At 37.7% G+C, this 22,530-nt stretch overlaps 1 protein-coding gene across 1 annotated transcript in view; it reads left to right on the top strand.

Moving 5' to 3' along the window:
• The window catches only part of igsf21a (immunoglobin superfamily, member 21a), a 260,409-nt gene extending 241,698 nt beyond the window's left edge, over positions 1-18,711 (top strand). The window contains 4 exon segments of the mRNA XM_055160688.1: positions 5,577-5,662; positions 7,855-8,047; positions 12,819-12,857; positions 18,590-18,711. Coding sequence (XP_055016663.1) covers positions 5,577-5,662; positions 7,855-8,047; positions 12,819-12,857; positions 18,590-18,666 — 395 coding nt within the window. The 3' untranslated portion in view covers positions 18,667-18,711.
• The last annotated feature ends 3,819 nt before the right edge of the window (positions 18,712-22,530 follow it).

Here is a 22,530-nt window from a genome sequence, read left to right as displayed (position 1 = left end):
GGAATTGAAAACATTATTAGTAATTTGCAGACATTGGTTCTGTCACTACCAACGTTGACATTTTTCCATTTATATTAAACCAGTGAAGTTTATATCCAGTGTTGGGGAGTAACAGATTACATGTACCAAAGTTACGTAATCAGAGTACAAATTATGAGTAACTGTATTCAGTTACAGTTACTGTTTCAGTGAGTGGTAATTGGATTACAGTTACTTTGCTGAAATAAATGGATTACAGGGCGGTAATTTTCAGTTTTCACATTTTGGGATAAACCAGGACTAAAACCAGAACTAAACTAGGACTAAACTAGGACTAAAACCAGGACTAAAACCAGAACTAAATTGGGACTAAACTAGGACTAAACCAGGACTAAAACCAAAACTAAACTAGAACTAAACCAGAACTAAACTAGGACTAAACTAGGACTAAAACCAGGACTAAAACCAGAACTAAACTGGGACTAAACTAGGACTAAACCAGGACTAAAACCAAAACTAAACTAGAACTAAACCAGAACTAAACTAGGGCTAAATTAGAAATAAACCAGGACTAAACCAGGACTAAACTAGAACTAAACCAGAGCTAAACTAGGACTAAACTAGGACTAAAACCAGGACTAAAACCAGAACTAAACTGGGACTAAATTAGGACTAAACCAGGACTAAAACCAAAACTAAACTAGGACTAAACCAGAACTAAACTAGGACTAAACTAGAAATAAACCAGGACTAAACCAGGACTAAACTAGAAATAAACCAGAACTAAACTAGGACTAAAACCAGGACTAAAACCAGAACTAAACTGGGACTAAATTAGAAATAAACTACGACTAAACCAGGACTAAACTAGAACTAAACCAGAACTAAACCAGAACTAAACTAGGACTAAAACCAGGACTAAAACCAGAACTAAACTGGGACTAAACTAGAACTAAAGCAGGACTAAAACCAAAACTAAACTAGGACTAAAACCAAAACTAAACTAGGACTAAACCAGGACTAAAACCAGAACTAAACTAAAAAGCATGACAATATCAAGTAATCCAAAGTATTCAGATTACGTTACTCACTTTAAGTAATTTAATGGATTCCGTTACAAACTACATTTTGGTATGTGTAATCTGTAATCTGTAGGGGAATACATTTTAAAAGTCACCTTCCCAACACTGAAACTATACAGCTGCACTGAGACAATTTTACATCTCCAATAAGTTCCTTTGCCAAAGCATGATCATCATAGACCAGGTGCTCTGGAAGCCCATTTTGCAGACTGGAGTATGGACCTATAAATGTCACTGCATGGTACCTGGCTGCTCGTCCAATGTAAATAGCTTCATTATGCAAACACCGAAAGGCCCAGAGACATAGGAGCGCTCTGGTATTCTGTTCTGTCTTTGCTCGAGGTCACTAAGTCTTGCATGTTGATTCAGATCCTGGAGGACATTATGCGGTGTTGGCTTCATGACAGTAGCCTACTCCAGCAGTGGGTCTGGCCCCTTTTAAACATGCTCGTAAGGCTCCACTGCTTTCCTCCTGTAACAAAGCCAGTCACGCAGCTAATGTGACAGGTTCCTCTAACTGGCCGAGTGTGCTGTGCATCTGGGCAGACCTGTTGATCTGTTGGCTCATGTGGCGAGCACACCTGATGCACTGAGAGGCACTGGGTTACACTTGTACATGCACTATTCATGAGGAGAAGAGGGCCTCCAGAATTAAGTGTTTGTGGCCAAATAAACACAGCACGTAAAAAGACCACTTCATGTTTGCAAGTAACACTGTTAAGTTTACACGCTCATTTTTTAGTTTATGAAATGCCTTCAAATAAAAGTACTAATATTTCCAGGCGTAGGAAGGAGCAAGGCAAGTTTACGTCAGTATGTACTTACGAGCAGATGTTTACTCAGATGTGCAGTGTATACTTTGCTAAACCACGTTACGTAAACTAAAACCATACAACCTTTGACATACAATTTCCTGAATAAATAATCTATCAAATCAAAAACTAAGACAACTTTGCAGAAAGTATTTTGTAATTTGGTAGTACTTCACTTTATAGCACACTCATTGCCTAATAACAAGATGGATCGAGGCAACTAAAATGTAATTTTGCCAAATGCAAGATATATACTCTTGCATAACAGGGCACATCTGTCATTTTTCTTAATTTCATAGTAATACCTAAGAAGACCATACATTACCTACATTTTCTTGGTAATTCAATGTACACTGTTGCAGATATATAGTTTCATCCTTTGCAATTTGTGTAAAGTTTAGTGGCCTGAAATTCCACAATAGCATTCTTCCTTGCATATGACATTACAGTATAAATGCTAGACCAACAGCTACACACTTGGGTCCTCACCATGGTCACAGCCTATGCCACAGTGGTCACTGCTTGTGGCCTGGTGAACAGTAATGACGTAGGTCACCAACTGTCCGTGTTGGAGCAATTCCCAGAATCAGCCATCATCTTCTCCAGCCATATGTCCTGCTAGCATTATGAAGCACCATGGCACCAGCATTAAAAATACCCCTCACTAACGTGTGGGTGGTGTACTGCTTCGTACTTCCTTGCCAGTACTGTACTGTGAAATGTCTTCCATTCACAGCATGAGATGGACTATTTAGGTATGCTGTCTAAACTGCTCAGATTATGCTGGGCTCAAATATCCAGCCTATATATAGCCTATTTCTAATAGACATCATCATCAAATCCAAATGGAGAGATCATTTAAGGTTTTGTATGGATGGTTACTTGTGGCTGTTTACAGGTTGTAATGGATAGTTCCACTTTTATAATTTAAAAGATTGTATTTGTATGTAGTGGGTGTCTTTCACCCCCTGTTGGCATCAGTAGGGAATAGAGCATGGTGAAATGGCTTAGCAACACAGCATGACAGGAAAACAAAATGCTCCCAGTGAAAGCAAAGTACTGATAGATCAGGATAAGTTCAGCGAAGGTGTGTGGACATTAAAAATGTGCAGAGCTCTTGGTTTCAAGTGTGTGTGAGGAATAGTGTTGAAACAGCATTTTAGCTCTCAAGAGGCTGAATAAATGATTACACAAACATGCATGAATGAAACTAAATACTACCCCTGGGTTTGGGAGATGTAATCAACATGATGCATGATGCAATGGACATGTACTATAAGGTTTTAGCGCTGTGAAATGAGAACTGGTAATAAGGCTGCGCCTAACTGTTATTTTAGTAGTCGGTAATGACTTTTTTGATGAATAGAACAGGAAAGTCAAACAATGGTTGCTAAATTGTTTAATACATTTTAACTAATACATGGTTGAAAATGGCTTCTTAATAGAGGATATCGACAAATAAAGTCTATTATTTATCTGAATAATATACATTATTAAGCTTTTTTGACATATGAATTTATTAAGGCCGATGATTTTAATAGTCAACTGATCACTATTATACACAGATTAATAGTTGCAGTCCTAATTAGTGTACACTTGTGCTTACTTTTGCTCACTAAATGTATTCGATAAAAGGACCTTTAGAACATTCCATTGCTCATGTGTGCTGGAGTAAAAATGTGGTCTGTTTGCTCTGTTATTTACAGGTGTGGCGTGTAACTCTTTATCCATTAGTTGGAGGCAGACTTGTAGTCAATGGTTGCCTGGGAAAAGGCTGTGCTCCATTAGCTGGCGTCGACAGATTGTGGCTGGATTAATAGCTAAAATCGAGCTCATTTGTCTGTTTATTTATTCCTCCTTTACTTTAACCCGTCAATGAAAACAAGCGCCAAACAGCCATTTGTATCTGTGATTTGTATCGAGAGTTTAAGCCGAACAAATTCAGGCAGATTTGTCCAGAGGTGGACTCTTGCTGGGCTTATTTATAGGATGTACTAAACTTATCTTCTTGGAGACTGTCTCACACAGAGTGCAGTGCAAAATGTCTTATCATCACCATTCTTCATAACTGTATCTATACCAGCAAAATGAGAGATGTATATGCTGATAATTACTTGTGAGAATGTGCAAAAGAATGTCCCTCAATCACTCAATCACACAGAACATTTGGACCTCTCATTAATAGGGTTGCTTGATTATTAATTAAACTTAATTAAATCACAATCAGAAAATCATAATCAGAAAATTACAATCAGCTGATCAAAAAGACAACCATTTTTAAATGTATTATATTATATTATATATATATATATATATATATATATATATATATATATATATATATATATATATATATATATATATATATATATATATATATATTATATATATATATATATATATATATTTTACTAGTTTTGTTGTTCATATTTGTTTGAGTTCACTAAATCTTGATTGAAAGTAACACAGCGTAACTTTGAAAAGGTGGCACGTCACCTGTATGACTCAAGTTCAAACCATACTTGCACAGAACAATCTACATGGAGAGGTGCCATATCAACTCGTCAAAGCCTGATCCCGTCAGGTCTTAGAAGCTAAGCAAGGCCTGGTTAGTACGTGAATGGGAGACCTCTGGGAAAATCAGGTGCAGGGGGGGCGCCAGTCACAAAAACTGTTGTTCTGTCCTTAGGCAAGGCACTTCACCCACATTGCCTAGTATGAGATTGGTGTGTGTGTGAGTGATGGTGGTGGTTGGAGGGGCCGACAGCGCAGATTGGCAACAGCGCTTCCATCAGGGCAGCTGTGGCTACAATAGTAGTTTACCATCACCGGTTGTGGAGTGAATGAATAATGCTCTGTAAAGCCCCTTTGAGTGTCCAGAAAAGCACTATATAAAACTGATGCATTATTATTATTATTACCATTATTACAGATTTATTTTTTGTTTGCTTGTTTGTTTTGCCATACTGTGAAAGATTATACTAAAAAGAACAACATTTCTATGGAGATAAGGAGGCCCTCCTCCAGGCCAAGTAAGAGTCAGGTTTGTGGAGATTCTAACCCACACACCATAAGGATGCAACTTTTTTCAGTGAAAAGCAAAGCATCAACAAATGTGCTTTTATTTTAGTCTATTGTTTTGCTAAAAAGTTACATGTTGGTACTGTAAGTAAAAAAAAAAAAAAAAAACATCAATTATTGTGTTTATATTTTCCTTTTCATTATTTGTTCACCTACCGATTGGTAATAAATCATATACTCCCAATATCTCAGAGCTATTGTAAAGTTTGTTGCATGCATCGAGAAGCAGATATTGTCCTCTCTTAACTCCTGCTGCTGGCCTGCGCGCCATTGTTTTAAAGGGTCCACATGAAAGCCATCTGGAGACCTCTGTCCACACCAAGACAAGGGAATTAGCTCTGCAAGTGCCCCTTATCTCAGCAGCTCCACACAGCACCCGGCGCACTCCCATTCTCCTGCAGTAATGACTATCTACCCAATTTACTTTTTCCCTCTCTCCAAGGGGGAATAAATCCAGCACTGGCTGCCGGATAAGGGAACCTGCAGGGGCCGTGCCTTTTGCCCCGTGGCCTTAATTGACAGGAAATTGTATTTGTCTCCCTGCTCAGACAAAACAGGTGTCGGCTGAGATGTCCTCCCCACGATCAGCCCGATGACCTTTATGTCTTCTCTCTCCTTTCAGCTGCTCCGAAGGGCCCCAAACTCCTGATGACCCCCACCAGAGCCAAAGTAGGGGACACAGTCAGGATCACTGTCCAAGGATTCCAGGTAGGGGTAAGCATGCAAAGGACTAGCAAAGTCCATTTTTTCTTTTGATTTATAGTGCATTTTATGAACTTTTTTTTTATTATATTCTCCTAAGAGCTGCACAATGTTGATTGTCTGGCAAGCCCAGAATATATCTCAATGTATTTTTTTATACAGCGGGATATAAGTCTGGTCTACCTCCATCGTGCCTCCAGCCAAATTCAGACAAATCCCTGATTGGCTAATCCACTCTTCAATCACACCCATCTGTGACCAGTCTCACATCTTTGTAAAATATTGGAAAAGTGTGTATTCTGGTTCCCAAGCAACAAAGCTGATTTGAACATTTTCCTCCATTTTTGACTATGGCCTTTGAAGAATTTTAATTTTCGAAGTCAAAATCATCAAATTTCAGTATTCCAAAAAATATCCAGAGAACATCAAGGAATCAAGGAGGCAGTCTTTTTGTGACTACAAACTGTTTGAAGAGACAGAGTGACAGAGTGAAGGGCCTCATCTCTATGACAGAAGTGACATGTGGAGAACTGACACCTGGAAACATTGTGGTGAAGAGGAGGCGCTAACCCACATGTGCCACAGAACAATGCCCGGTTTAGTCACTCCACTACGATAGATTATTTCAGTTTTTGTTTTGTTTGCTTTTCTTTTCATGCTTTAGATGTGTTTATTAAAACATTCAACATTTACTTTACAACGCATTTCTCTTTTGTAATTTGAATGTGCATGTTTGTGGGCACATAACTGTTGAACATAGACCACATCAAAATTAAGACCAATCGGGGACAAATTTCTAAACTAGATCAAAATCTGTCAGTAAACCAACTCTACAACTACTAAGATATACACAATAGGTTGTTTGTCAAACAATATAGACACTTAGCACCCCAGCACAACCATACAGTACATTTAGTACAGTATTTTTATTCTTTTCTACACTGTGATAAAATTATCTCCCAATGACCTTTGCTAATCGAATTGAAATACTATCATTCTCTTATGTGAAAACACTCCCATGATATGTTTTGATATTTCAAATTATTACAGAGCCCTTTAGCCAGGTTTTCAACAAGTCCATTCTAATTAACTGTTTTTGAAAGGTCAGACGGTACAATTTATTCCTTTGAGCCAACAAACATGCTCCGGGCTGGCCTATGCTTCTGTATGAGGAAGTGAAGCCATTTGAACTTGAGCACCAGCCAAACAGTTGCTCCAAATTCACTCCAGTAACAGTAAATCTGCTCTTTGAGTCCAGTGAGAGGCTTGTTGACATCTGATAGGCAGTGATCTCAGTGCTTATAAGGCTTTTAAGATTTGGCAAATGTGTTCAGTTCTTTTCTCAGTCTTATACAGGCTCAAGTTTTGGCTAAAGTTAACAGTGTCGTATAGTTGGCTCTATATATCAGAATTTATCCTTTTACTTTGAGCCTCCACCTTTCTCTATTGTATTGATTTATTGTCCAGTACAAAGTGTTCATGCTGTTGAGTTCTATATTTTCTATTCCCTTAGGTCAAAGCTTTCTTATATAAAAAATATTTATATTTACTTCAGCTGTGGTTCTCTGTGAAAGGAACTGGCCTTTATAAACTTACTACATCAAATTTTAACTCGCATTCTACATAAGTTTGAATAGTAATCCTTTTTATTGAGTAGTAATCTCTTTTATTCATTAAATATTTGATTTAAAATGTTAAACAAATGTTCAAATGAAATGAAATAAAGAGAGTAAATAAAGACAAAGTAATAACTAAATGGTTTTATGAATAAAGGTTGATTCCTAGTCTCATCACACAAGATTCATTGGTATAATGAACTCTAATGAATTCTCAGGGTTTTTATTCCAATATGCCATGGATTATAGAGGAGGACTGAGGATGGAGAACTCCAATCCTCGCTCGCACAAGAGATCCCCGTGTTCCTGTATTATTCGGGCACGTGTCAACCTTTGGAGAGGCAGCGATGGTGGGCCGTACTTTAAATTTTAAAATTGGTGTGAAGGGCGCTCTGGAGCTGAGCAGGGAAACAGTTGTAAAGTGAAGTGTTGATTATTAATGCATGTTGTTAACTCGCAGTTGCATTAAGGGAAAATTGGAGTCATGCATTATTCATGTCCATGGTTTGCTCTAAATCTCTTGGTTGTGACCCCCAGACTAATCTCAACTGTTTTGTCTCGTCTCTCCCTCTGCTCTGGTAGAATGAGGTGTTTCCGGAGCCCCTCTTCACCTGGACGAGGGTGGGGGGTCGACTTTTGGACGGCAGCACAGAGAGGGAGGGGAGGGAGCTCATTCTGGAAAGAGTACCAGCCGAACTCAACGGCTCCATGTACCGATGCACGGCACAAAACCCACTGGGCTCCACGGACACACACACACGCCTCATAGTGTTCGGTAAGACATGCACTACACCACAAGGTTGGAAAATGTGACAGTATTGTTAATGTCGCAATAATATTTACAACTATTTTGTCAATGATGCAATAATTCTTGTGGCTGCACTATCTGTGGAGCTATTTTGCTTGCAGGGAAAATAACAACCGTACAGGGTCAGTACTATATCAAAATCCACAGTAGTTGTCAAATTATTTAACAATATAAAAATGCTTTTAAAATGCTTGTATTAGTTTTCAGTTATGAGTTTATTTGAACAGGGACAATACAAGTTAATACACATTTCTGTATATGTAGCATTAGTTTTTTATATGAGGGGAGTGGGGAAGTGTCATGCCCCAATCTGGAACTTTATTCCACTTTTATTGTTTTATCAAACTTATACTTTTAAAGGTACAGTATGTAACTTTTTGGAGGTAGCAAATCACCTGCATAATTCCATGGATATAGAAAGTTAAAAAAAAATTAAAAAAAATCTTCTTCGGTTTTATACCATACTGTGGAATATTATAGCCAAAGGAAAAAAATAAATAAACTAGAAAAGCACTCAGAGAGCGCAGACCTCCGCCAAGGACTACCCCCATTTTTTATATAAATTGCGATAAAATCAGTCTTCTGGATCAGATCCGGATCAGCCTTTGGAATATGAAAGAGGATCCCATTGTCCATCCCTGAGTCAAATTTCATGGGGTTTGGTCAATAATTAACCGAGATATTGAGAAACAAAATTTTTGGCCCCATTTACCACAATGTTAACTACAATTTCAAAGTGATCCAGAATCCAGGATTTCTTCTGGATCACCCCCAAAATGAAATCAGTTCTTCCTTTTCACATTTCCAACAAATCCTGAAAATTTCATCAAAATTGGTCCATAACTTTTTGAGTTATGTTGCTAACAGACAAATACCGGCAAAAACATAACCTCCTTGGCGGAGGTGAAAATCCATGGTAACAAGTAGGAGACCATCGTCCAGACCAAAAAAGTGTCAGCTTTGTGGAGATGCAAGCTGGAGAAAAAAACATGCTTTTATTTTAATCTGTTTTTTGTAAAATTGTACATACTATGGCTTTAATATACACTTATTTACTGCTGAATAATTTCTCAAAGCCAGTGAAAGTGCACATAAAATATGTATGTGGTGCAAATTTTGCAGTCCAAGGATTTCCAGTGAGGGCCATCACCATAGCAAAGCACTACAAGTATTATTTTGAATGGGTAAAAATCCTTCAAATCAGGGAGTACAAATGTTTCCATGATCCATGATGATATTTTTTCATAATCTTAATAAAAATAACAAAAGAATCTATGTACACTATTAATTACAATACATACATACATTACATACATACATACATACATGCATACATACATACATACATACATACATACATACATACATACATACATGCATACATACATACATACATACATACATACATACATGCATACATGACATACATACATACACATACATACATACATACATGCATACATACATGCATGCATGCATACATACATACATACATACATACATACATACATACATACATACATACATACATGCATACATACATACATACATACATACATACATACATACATACATACATACATACATACATGTATCTTTTACTCACTGTGCCTTGTTCGCCTCAATAATTGTTCTCCGCTAGGTTTCATATTAAAATGGTGTAAGTTCATATCACTCTCTCAAGTACACACTAGGGTGGTGAGAAATTTGAAAATAGTTCTAATAGTCTTTTATTTCTTTCTACTAAAAAGAAGCAGATTCATTATTTAAAGATACAATTAATATGAATATGAAGAATAATTACATACACTTTTTAGCATCATGCATTTAAGTGTCATAAAACAATCAATTATGATACTTCTTTATCTATATAATAGTGTGGCCTTTATGTGGCCAATTATCTGTTTGAAACATTCATGCCACTAAGTGTGATGAATAAGATATTGTGCCCCTATTCCCTAATAGTCTTGACAACACACTCTGAAGCTGCACTTAGTGACGAGAACACTGTCATGAATGGGCTTTAGTGAATGTTTGATCAATGGCCCGTTTTCCAACACACCGGCAGTGGCATCAAAGTGCCATTATGGAATCAAAGCCAACACGTGGTGAACACTGCTGCCTTTGTTCAGTGGCCAGACCCAGGTATGATATGCACTGACATCTGGACATCACGGAGATGGAAAGAGATTTGATGCTAAAATGCTTTAAACGGCAAAAACAGGATATTATGAGCAAAAATATTGAAAGATACATGTGCATCAATTTCAATCTTCAATCACTGCCGTAGTGGTACAGTGGGTGAGTGGCTAGCTCTCCTGCCTCACAGCAAGAAGACCTCAACGCTCAGGGCCTTTTTATGATTAGTTTGCATGTTCTCTCCGAAAAATCTGTTTGACACTAAGGCCCCTTATTATTAATTGTAAGTATATGCAGTGTTAGAATGATAAGCTCCTCATTAACTCTGGATAATATTTGAGTGTTCCACCTTTCACTGGACACTGATGTTCAGTTAGTATTGGTATATGAAATGTAATGACTCTGGCCTTGAAACAAACTGAATATCTGTGGACTTCACCTTCCTGCTGCATACAACTTTTGGACTTTTTCCTATTCAAAATCTGTTTTAAATCATTAGTTTCTATGGCAACTGTCCTTATTTTTCATCTTTCTGAAACCCATGGATTGGATTGGATAGCTATGGCCAGTAGTTTCTCTCAAAGACAGCAGGCCCCTAAAATATAGAACTCGAGTATGGATGGCATTGAAAAAACACAACAGGTGCATAAGAAAATAAAGCCAGCTCAGTCAGCAGCCTTCCACTTCCATTACTCCTGCGTGACATAAGAGCAAATGTTCAAATCATTTGGCTGGTCCAGAGTGAAGCTATAAGCCATTTTAAAGGGAAAGTACCACTTTGGAGAGGCGTTACCTTGGGAGGCGTTTCGCTGGGAAGAGCACTAATGTCTATTTAACACCCTGGTGCACCCTTAGGTGTCATGGTCTCCGTGGCGGTGCAGCTGATCAGTGTGCTGTGCTCTGTGTGGATCAGCTTCACTCACACTTAGGACAAGTAAATGGTGATTAAGCGACCTTGGCAGAGTCCCCCGTGGCCGCGCGATCAGACACTCCTCTCGGCTGGGGGTTGATGAGCTGGAAGTATTTGGGGGCTTGGCACAGTCTTCAACATATATCAGCAGGAATAATAGAGTGTAATGATGGTGAGCTGAGGAGAGGCTCCAGCAGAAATGTCTTGATGATGTGCATTTTTAGCCACCCTCTGTGATAATACCCTCAGATTACTGTGGAGTGAGTCAGCACTGAGTGGCCAGCCATGCCAAACTGCTACATATGCATAAACACCAAATATGAATTCATATGCAAATGTACAGGCCAGGAAACTATTCTGTCTCCAGGAAATCAGTCTGGTTTCTTTCAAAGAGGAATCAGCTGGTGCTTGTTCAATAGGACATTATCATATACAACACTGGTGATGATGGTGTGATGATGGACTTGCCTTTTTTAATGTTGAAAGCTGAATCCTTGTGTACAGAATTGTTTATTTCCAGGAGGAGTGCTTGTTTAAGTAGTACTACTACACAAACTTCTGACATCTTTAAATCTTCTATTCTGTTGGGAGAATGATGTTTGCCTTTTCAGCACTTTAAAGTAACCATACAAAATGATGCTGTTGGGGTTTATATTTTCTAACTGTACAGCATAGAGCAACAAAACCTCTCGATATGGTACTATGCCGTAGTATTTATATGAGAATTATCCATTCATTACACCCACTGCACACTGGTATTGGCTGGAGAAACAGACTTATAGACAAAGTTCAATGCTCCACAAGGGAAATTACTTGAACATAGTGACTCACACATTACAATGTAATAAATATATGTTATATGTACAAGGATACCCACTACAAGATGGAACACTGTAATACTTTATTGTCATTTTAGATGCAGTTCATTTCTTGAGTTCATTCTAATGACGGGAATGTTTTGTTAGTTATTTATATTTTAAGCAAAAATACACTTGTGTTGCATCTTTCCACTTATGCAGTAGTAGTTGATTCCAGTCTGCTTTGGAGTACTTCCAAAAGTTCATTACAAATTATATGTTTACAAAAAGGACTAATACTCAGCAAGCCTCGCTTGCCTTCTTTGCCTCCTGGTGAGTTCATTTCTCTCAAACCTCAGTTGGACTTTTGGACTCAAGCCAATGGACTCACTCTTGTTGGTTGTTCAGTTTCTGTGCACAGTGTTCCAATTTAATTTATGCATTTCTAATGGTTTTAACATGACCTTTTTATGGTCTTTTATTTCATAAATCTGTCAATCATATAATTTGTAGCTTCAAACATGTTCTGAATTACATGACATTCTTGTATTATTTGTTAAAATGTCAGTTTCCTCTCAAAGGATAAAACTTCAAGAAATGTCTACTGTTCACAGAAACATAACAAAGATATTCTTTTCAAAATTCTTCAGACCTAGCTCAGGTAAAGTAGTAGTAGAATACTGTGTGAAGGACTGAGATAGGGAATCTAGAGTACTAAAAAATGACTTGAAAAAATATCATAAGTTAGTCCAGTATTTTAATGCATACATTCACATAATGGTTGTGTTGTATTAACCTTTTTGAGCTTGTTGTTTACTATTACTATTAATATTGTTGTTGTTATGAATATAATAGTTTTTTTGTTTTTGTTTTGTTTGTTTATCTTTTGCAGAAAATCCAAGCATGATGAAGAACACACAGAATCCCAACAGTAAGTATACCTCAATCACCATTTAAAGTGTATTCACATTCACAGGTTTGAATACTCATTTCCTTAAAACAGAGTTAACTTCATTCTATTTAACATATAACCAAAAATCATCATAGGTTGTTTATTTTATTTTATTTTATTTTTTTGTGAAGTTCAGAATGTACTTCCTGGTTGGGCTCAAGCAGCAGATATGACATATATAGAAGTATTTTCATAACTACTGCCTAGCAACCATAGCCACAACATAAAAACACAACATCTAAACTGCACAATAGTTATGATTAGACTGACACAAATAAATAACAGTACTTCTACTCATTTTAATACAATGTTAAATCTGTAAAACTGCGATAAATGTTTCCCACAGTTACTATCCCACCAAACCAAGTAATAATTAGAAGAACATGAAAACTGTCACATTAATACATTACATAATCTGTTTATGAAGAGTTTTTGCTCACCACTGCTCAGAACATGCAGTCAGGCAGTGTTGATCTTGTTGTGCATTTTTACCATTTTCCCGCTGCATCACTTAGCAGGCCTGTCACTTTAGCCTTGACCTCAGATGATTGTGTCTGGTGTGTGCTCATTTGCAGTACAGCAGATTATCATAACATGTGTGAGAGAGCAAGCACAGCTCCCCTTCCACGTGCCACATTTCTTAGATTTTTTTCCTCTCATGTCAATACACCATTTTTAGGCTAGTCCAAGCTACTTTCTTTTTTAGTATCTGTGTATTTAGTAGTAGTTCCAGGGTAGAGGCAAAGTGACAGTAGGTGTATTTTAAGATGATATGAAAATATATACCGGTATATATTTCCACTAATAAAATAGAAGGTTGCATCATCAAGAGCATGGAATGTAATTTCTGTCAAAGTTTGCAATAATAACTATGAATTCCAGGTCCAGAGGTGTGGAAGCTCCATTATGAACATGAATTGTTCTGCTAATTAAACCCCACACCCTGTACAGGTCAATAGGCCCAATTAACAAACAGAAACTGTAAACAAGTAGGTGTGTTAGTTTCAGTGTAGTTAGCTCCTCCCTGCAGATATAAGGAAGTGTCCACCAGCGTCTGACCAGAACTGAAGAAGCAGCTTGGATGAACTAACAAACATCTTCAACCAAACTCACTTTTGTCCAGTCGACAAACTGAATTTTCTCCTCACTATGAATTAAACACTTAAACAAATGTACAAATGTACACAGTGTTGGGGAGTAACAGATTACATGTACCTACGTACGTTACGTAATCAGAGTACAAATTATGAGTAACTGTATTCAGTTACAGTTACTGTTTCAATGAGAGGTAATTGGATTACAGTTACTTTGTTGGAATAAATGGATTACACGGCGGTATTTAGCTGTTTTCACATTTTGGGCTAACCCAGGACTAAAACCAGGACTAAACCAGGACTAAACCAGGACTCTAAACCAGGACTAAACCAGGTCTAAACCAGGACTAAACCAGGACTAAACCAGGACTAAACCAGGACTAAACCAGGACTAAACCAGGACTCTAAACCAGGTCTAAACCAGGTCTAAACCAGGACTAAACCAGGACTAAACCAGGTCTAAACCAGGTCTAAACCAGGACTAAACCAGGACTCTAAACCAGGTCTAAACCAGGACTAAACCAGGACTAAACCAGGTCTAAACCAGGTCTAAACCAGGACTAAACCAGGACTAAACCAGGACTAAACCAGGACTAAACCAGGTCTAAACCAGGACTAAACCAGGACTAAATCCTGCCTGTGTGGACGTGTCTCCTCTTCTTCTATCAATAATATTTTTAATTTGGTTCATTAAAGTCTGGGCTTTTTATTTTCTTTTAGCAGACAAAACATCTTATGTTACGATATCCTTGTCTTTGCTTCTCTACAGCAAATCAAGTAATCCAAAGTATTCAGATTACGTTACTCACTTTAAGTAATTTAATGGATTACGTTACAAACTACATTTTGGGATATGTAATCTGTAATCTGTAGGGGAATACATTTTAAAAGTCACCTTCCCAACACTGAATGTACATGAGACAGTGCAGTATAACTTACATTATACATTTCCTGATACTTACACAACAAGTTGCGCAACAACAACAACAACACTGATTAAAATGGCAATATTAAACTAAACATTTCACATTGCGCAGTATTTTTTCTGCCTTAATAGTTATTTGAGGTTAATGTTGTTGTCATTATCTAACGATAGTCTAAAAATGGAGCATTCAGGCCAAATATTGGATTTATTACTACTCTAATTTTATTAAGCCATGGAGTCGGCAGCATAATTGCGTATGACACTAAACCTTGCAAGGATCAATAAACACTTACATGCCGTATAGTGTAATGACTGGCTAATGTTGATTTCCTGAACACTTTTAAAAGGTAGAATGACTCCAGCTCATGTACAGTATGTGTGAGGAACATTTACCGTGTGCAAAGTGAGAACAGCTTGTAAGCAGATGGTAGACAAAGCTTTAAGCAAAACTCCTTTTAACACAATCCAACAGGGCAGTAGACAATAGCCAATCTAGCCCTCAACTAGTACATAGTAACCATTTTATTTCACTTAATTAAGCACAGTTTCGTGGTAGTTTCTGTTGTTAGTAGTATTATCATATGGAATTGCACTTTTCCCCGCCCATTTCTTCTAGAGGTAAGGCTCTGAGGGAGTGACAGCTGGATTTAGCCAATCACAATGAAGTTTGAACACCTTATTTATTTCTTTAAAAGCAATTTAAAAATACAAAGTTTACATGAATTGTGATAAATCGAAATTGTTATCTATCTCCAGGAAATGGTGATATGATTAGTCTATTTTCTGTCCACCCCTGCATAAAGAGGCCGTGTCCCAATTTGAATTTTCTCTTCCGTTCCTAATTCCACCTACAGGTCTGGCCGAACCGAACAAATCTCTCATTTTGTTCCACTATCTCAAAATGCTTTTCCACATTTTCATTTGTGCTTATTTTCTCCTTCATTTTGCCGTCTGGTTGTATCTTAGGGATGCAAATCTGAATATGCAAATCTGCCGGTGAGCCAGGAGCAGGTGTGTCTGTGCAAGGACAGATTCGGGTCAGCCAGGGACTTTACATGCAAGTCAAATAGGTGTAGAGCCTAGCCCCAGAGGTCAGCACACTCACTATTAGATACTATTAGATCACCAGGTTTCTCCCAGACCACTGTCAGATATTCAGACCATACCCAGACAGAAACACTGATATGTGGTCAGGGTAATGTTCATTCATCTTTGTCAGAATTCACTTTCCAAGATGACAAGTCAGAGTATTTATGAATGACATGGGCTGGGATTTTTGTACGTTGAGTGAAGGCAGTATCTGTAACACTGCAGTGGTGTGATTTAAGGTTGGCGATGTTGGAAGAAAACCATAGAAAGTATAATAATAATAGTAATACATTCGTCTGTATGTATTTTCCAGATGCATTCTATATACACTTGGAAAACAACCTGGTTAAAAAACACACTTTACAAAGCATAATCTGGGATAGATGTTACAAAACATTAACGATTGTTTTCTTTAGTTTCTATAGTTGGAAAATGCCTATAGCTTTGGTTATGCCATAATATAATTAATCTCAACTGTTCTATTACTTTGTCTCTTGTCAAAGCAAGGGAAACATTCACACAATGATTTGAATCTAAGATGGTTAGTTACACAGAGACACGTTGACCCTGCCTGAGGTCTGCTTCTGAAAAGGCTGATTTGCTTGACCTTTAGCTCTAACAGAAAGCACTTGAGGGAGCTTGTACCACTTTATATTCTACATTATATACAGACGATATTATTTCAGGCCCTATCGGGAGGTGATCCTGTCAAAAAATCTTCAGGTCAAAAGCACCTTTTAACAAATAGAATAATAAAAATAAAAATTACTTCTTCTACTTCGGTAGCACCAACAGGCCAATCATGAGCTAAATGAAGCACTGTGTTTTTAGCTGGTAATTGAAGTCCAGCTCTGCTCTTATTAAAAAAGAGCATGTTGCTGCTCAAATCAGTCCCGGTTGTCTGTAAAAAAAACAGGCCTGGCAGAAGAACAGGAAAATGCACGCCAAGAACTGAAGGTGAGCAGATGGCACAGGCTTCTATACTTTAGACTGTAGGGACCTGAGATAATGTTCTATGGCTGAATGAGCCCATTACAGGATGTGATGAGCAGCTAATTTGGACATTTGGTAAATATTGTCAGAAATATCAATCAAAATATCCAATTCTAAGTTATTGGGTGTTTCTATTTGAGGGTTACTCACAGCGTGTAGCTCTTCCTTTGTGAATTCACATTTATCTGATTGATAGAGCTGTAGAATAGATGATCATTTCTGCCAGTCTTTTTAAAGTAAGTAGGTAAGTAGTAGTAAGTAATAGTCTCTTTGAACTCTGGAATTATTCATTTATTTAAGGATCGTTCCACTAAGATTACAAATCTCTTTTTTCAGGGGAGTCCTGGCCCCAGAAGGGACCTTGTTGTACATGTCTGTCTGTTACCCTTAGAAGCAATATATAGTCACTGTTGTGCTTCTAACTGCAGGATGGGTACATCAAAATCACACTGGAGACATTATTAGAGATGTCACAATTGTATTTCCATGGCCTGCATGATGTGGCATAAGACCTGTAAACAGGCAGTTATTGCTGGGCTTTTCATTCAGAGAAGCAATCTAATGTATCTGAAGCATTTCCATTATCTCTGTGTGTTCAAGACAATATTGGCAATGAAAATGGAAATATACAGCCAATAGAAATTCTGCTGTGCATTATCAGAATGTGAGTGCTCAGTGCTCGGCTCACAGAAGTTCTTCTTTTGACCATCCACAACATTAGTTTTCCTCATTTCTGAAGTTTCTCAGTGTTAATGTGCTAACACTTGTAACAATGGAAGACTTTAATAGCAACAGCAGCTGCCTTGTACAGCTCTCGCTGTGTCAAAACATTAATTTTACTACTTACATTGCCATAAACACAAGCCATATCCAAGACATCACATAATGAGGCCCAAATGGACCTGAAAGTTTATTGTGAGAACAGTTTATAAATACTTTTATATAACAGTTTGTTGTGGTCATTTAAAGCCATTACATTACAGAAGTTAAAACAAACAACAAGCCTGTACCTGACCCAACCTGTGCCGGATTACTCCAGGGAAATTAGGCCGAAGTAACATTTGACATGATGCTCAGTCAAACACCAAGTACAACCAAAATGTTTCCTTTTGGCCAAATTTGGAATTTGCCAGCACAAAGTAATGATTAAATTGCATGAATTAGTTTGATTATTCAGAATCCACAATGTGTGACTTGTGTATATCAGCTCTCACTTTAATTCAGACAGAAATATTTGTGAGATACTGTATAAAAGAAACCACACATTGAGTACATTGCTTTAAATCACGTATTCCCAAGTCTTTTTGATGCTTCAAGAACACACAAAAAAAAGTCCTTCATCAAAGACCAACAGAATCACCAATGTCTGAGTGGCTGCACATAACCAGTCTCCTACCTTCTCCGGGTGTGGGAAAAAAAAAAAAAAGTTTAATACTGGCCCTTATGAGGAAAAAAGGAAAGGAAATTAAAGGAGTTTTGTATCAGTCAACACTTGAGTGGTTTCTTTGCAATAGAGACATTACAATAATCATTCAGTTTTTATCTTTTGCTTTTGATTGCTGCTTTTATTTACACTCAACAAATGATATCTTGCTGTTATTTATTTTCAGATGCAGCGTGTCATTTGGAGGTTGTTGGACTTACGTGGATGACCTTCGTCCTCACAGTGACCGCTGGACTGACGTGAAATCTCCTCCACTTGAACATTGTCTGCTCGTCACACACACACACCCCCACACACAGACACACACACACACACACACTTCTTACTCAACGTCGATAAAAACTGTACAATCCTGCAAGCCTTCTTCAGTCATCAACTCTCCCATGCGTCGAGCGGAAACGTTTTTTGTACTGAAAATTATAACCATGACAGAACATGATGGTCTAGGCCGCTCTCTATATAAGCCCCACCCACTTCAACCTTACTTTTTGTTTTTCCTGTCCACTAAATGGAATAAAGAATATGGAATTTATTTGTGATGTGATTGAGACTGGACAACCTGACTGTCTGCCCTGGGATGCACCACAATGGAATAAACCGGCATTTTTTATTATTAATATATTTTTGTTTCCTTTTGGTTTTCATGGCCTGGAATGTACAAAAGGTAAAGAGAAACTAGAAAAAAAAATCCTTTTTGAGTGTATTTTGTGTACATCAGTGTAAATATTGAAAATACTTAAAGAAGCTATATGGGTCAGGGGTTGGTTGTGCTGAGATAGTCACATTTCTTTGTACTTCATCCATGTTTTCAAAGATGGCTACAAGAACAGAAAATGATTATGATTTGAGCTTTATCTCAATATGGCTATACATTTTCAAGGACATCCAATTGCTGAAAATGTCTGCTGTTTTAGGGGTCCTGGTGCATGTGACATTCTTTCTCAGTTCTTGGCGTGTTGCGAATGAGAACTCATAGTCACCGACCTGTAATCCAGCTATTTACTTGTGACATAACTATCTTAAGTGACCCACATTGTGTACAATACGTAACTACTACCCCGGCATCTGCAGTATCCATCAGCTCATTTGGCCGTCATCTCCAGAGAGGTGCTCACCTGAGGCAGCGTGTGTAAAACAGGGTTGTTGCATTTGTTTCATTTCACCTGTATTAAAAATGGAGAGATTATCAAAGTTCATGTGACTTGGTTTTAATTTCTTAACAGCTTGCAGTTGTTTATTTTATTTATCTCTTTTAACTCCAAATATCCAGTTACAAATTGTGGATTTTTTTCCATCTTTTATTTTTTTAACAAGTGACCCCTTGGCTATGATACAATCATTGATTACACAACTTAATATAACCTCAAATGCCAAAGCAATGGGATGAAAGTTAAAAGAGACATATTTTGCAAAAGCAACGTTTCATTAGTTTTTACCCATACTATAATGGTGTTCCCTCGTCGCTTGCTCAAAGTATATTTTGGTTAATTATATATAGTCCTTTGAGGGTTGATCGCTCAAACTTATGTTTTCACCTGTCCCCTATCCCCGCCCGCATTCCTCGATATAGTTGTTTTAAAAAATATGACTCCAACGAAAACACATTTACCCTTGATAATCCCATCAAAAATAAATCAATAGTAGAAAGAAAATGTTGAAAGTGAAAAATGTTTTCAAAAATAGTTTTCTTGTAGTAAATATATTTGGAAATAGCAGCAGCCCAGTTCAAGGCCATTTTATGGCGTTTTATATTTTTAAAAGAATGACTACAGTCAATGCTTTGTAAATGTTGTATTTGAACAACTGAAGCATACTATGGAGTCTTTTATAAACAATGCCAAATCCCTTTAACAATCTAATTTCCTGTTAATCCCGCTACACTGCTCCCCTCTCTGCTCAAAGACTTTACACTGCTGTGGGACTGAGATTTCATTTGTGTTGCAGCTGAATTGTTTCCATAAATTACATTGTTTTGGGCATTTCATTTTGTTCACGCTCCAACGTCACAAAAGATGATTTTGACATCGCTCTTAACCCTCTACTTTCTTTTCAGCCACACACACTGGCAGGTTACTTAATACAAAGTAATCCAGCATTTTTGGACTTTTACAAGAATTCCAATTTAAGCTATTCTGAGGACACAACGTGTATTAAAGGATTACAGTTTGAAGCAGGTGGGAGGTAAGAGAAGAGCTTTCTGAAGCTTAGTTGAATAGGATGACTCGACCTGTTCGTCTGGGATATGCGCTCACCTTGTCAAAATACAATCCATATTCAAGCATTCAGGACGAGAATGCACTGCACAAATAAGATTAACAATAGGTCATGGCGGTACATTTTCCTTACAGAAGCAAAGAAGACCAATCACTGTCCACCCACTGGAGGTTTATAACTCAGCTATCATACTCGTATTGATTCAGGAGGCACTGCGCTCTCTCTGCTTTTATGACCATTTTCACATCAAAAAAGGAAGAGCAGGTCCATTTCCACTCCTCATTTCAGAAAAAAAGAATTCCAAATTGATTCTGGGCTGTAGCTGAGTGTCCCCAAGGAAAGCCTAGGCAATCACAAGGGTAGTTTATGATTATCAGTACATTGAAAAAAAGGTCATATAGTTACATGTTTCACAGATAGTGTTAATTAAATTTGGTTAATTTCAGTTCATTGCATTTACATCGATTTGTGCAGCCTAAAATGCATTGTAAGATTGGATTTGCTTCACAGTGACTGCACATAATTTTCTATTACGAATGATGCATTATGGTCGAGTTCCCGGGGATCTTCTTGAAAACCTCTGATTTCACAAATTTACATTATATATTTTTATTTATTACACAATACTATGTAACTTTTCTGGTGAAGGGTCCACCACCTGCTTGTTTCTGGTCCATGGAGAACAGCAGGACCATTGCTAGTCAGTTAAAAGTCTCTTCAAGATCTCAGGAAAGGCAGGCGTGTTTACTATAAATAGAATGCATGTTTTAAGTTTTTTTTTTTAAGTAATGAAGACACCTGTGAATGATTAAAGATGCACTATGTAACTTTTTTAAATGGGGGTCCGTCACCTGCTTGTTTCTATGAATATGTCACTGCTCTGTCTGGAATGTTCCACAGTATGACATTACACAGAGCTACCTTACAATTACAAGTGGTTTTATAGCACAAAATACTTAGAAAAACATTCTGACATTCTGATTGTGAGCGGGGTTGCCCCTCCACAGATCTGACCTGCTGTAACTTGATCTGGTTTGGTCTCCATGAAGACAGAAAGGTTTAATATGAAACATTCCAAAACAAAAACATCTACACGAAGAAAATCATTTCCACCAGAAAAGTTACACAATGCACCTTTAAATGCAATACAGCACACACAGATGAGAAAAGTACAGCATCAAGCACCGTTTCTATAGAACTGTCACACTAAATAACAGATGAATTATTTGTCTAGTTTCAGTGTTTGCTGGGTAACATAATTCACCTTTTGAGTTTTGAATCATGTCCATATGTCAGCTCCACCTAGTCATCTGTTTTATTTCTTTGTTTGTGCTCTGGCGCAGATCTGAGAAATGGCGAGGAAAAGACGCTTTCTCTATGTGGCATGTGTGAATAATTTAGAAGCCGACGTTGCTCCCTGACTCCTGTTTCCTTGTTGTCCGTGAAAGATCATATGACTGCAGCTGGTCAGGCAGTGCACCTGACACACCCTCTGTACACACTATCTAGTCTTTAATAACTACCACAGTGACGTTTTAAGGGCTGCTGCTGTTGTTTGCTGCAGCATAGCTCCCTCGAATTCAAATGAAAACCTTCACTTTGACACGGGATTATTGTACATGTTTTGCAGATACATACAGTATTGACAAATGCATTTTCTACCTGTTACAAAAGCCTTTTCGCTGTATCAAACCTCTGCATTGCCTCTGACAGGACCTTTGATCTCCACTGTAGCAATGCAAACAGATGTATCCTGGTTATTAGGTGTTTGATAAATGTCACCTATCATAACTCCACACCCCTTATTCAAACCAGGCTCTCCACCTGCCGCTCCTGTACCCAGCCTGGCCAAACTACGCCGTGTGCCACCATCTATCATCATATTTTAGTAAA

The sequence above is a fragment of the Boleophthalmus pectinirostris genome, unplaced genomic scaffold (assembly GCF_026225935.1).
Source record: "Boleophthalmus pectinirostris isolate CB_2022bp ecotype Guang Dong unplaced genomic scaffold, ASM2622593v1 HiC_scaffold_3, whole genome shotgun sequence".
NCBI lineage: Eukaryota > Metazoa > Chordata > Actinopteri > Gobiiformes > Gobiidae > Boleophthalmus > Boleophthalmus pectinirostris.
This window is presented reverse-complemented; position numbering and strand designations above follow the sequence as displayed.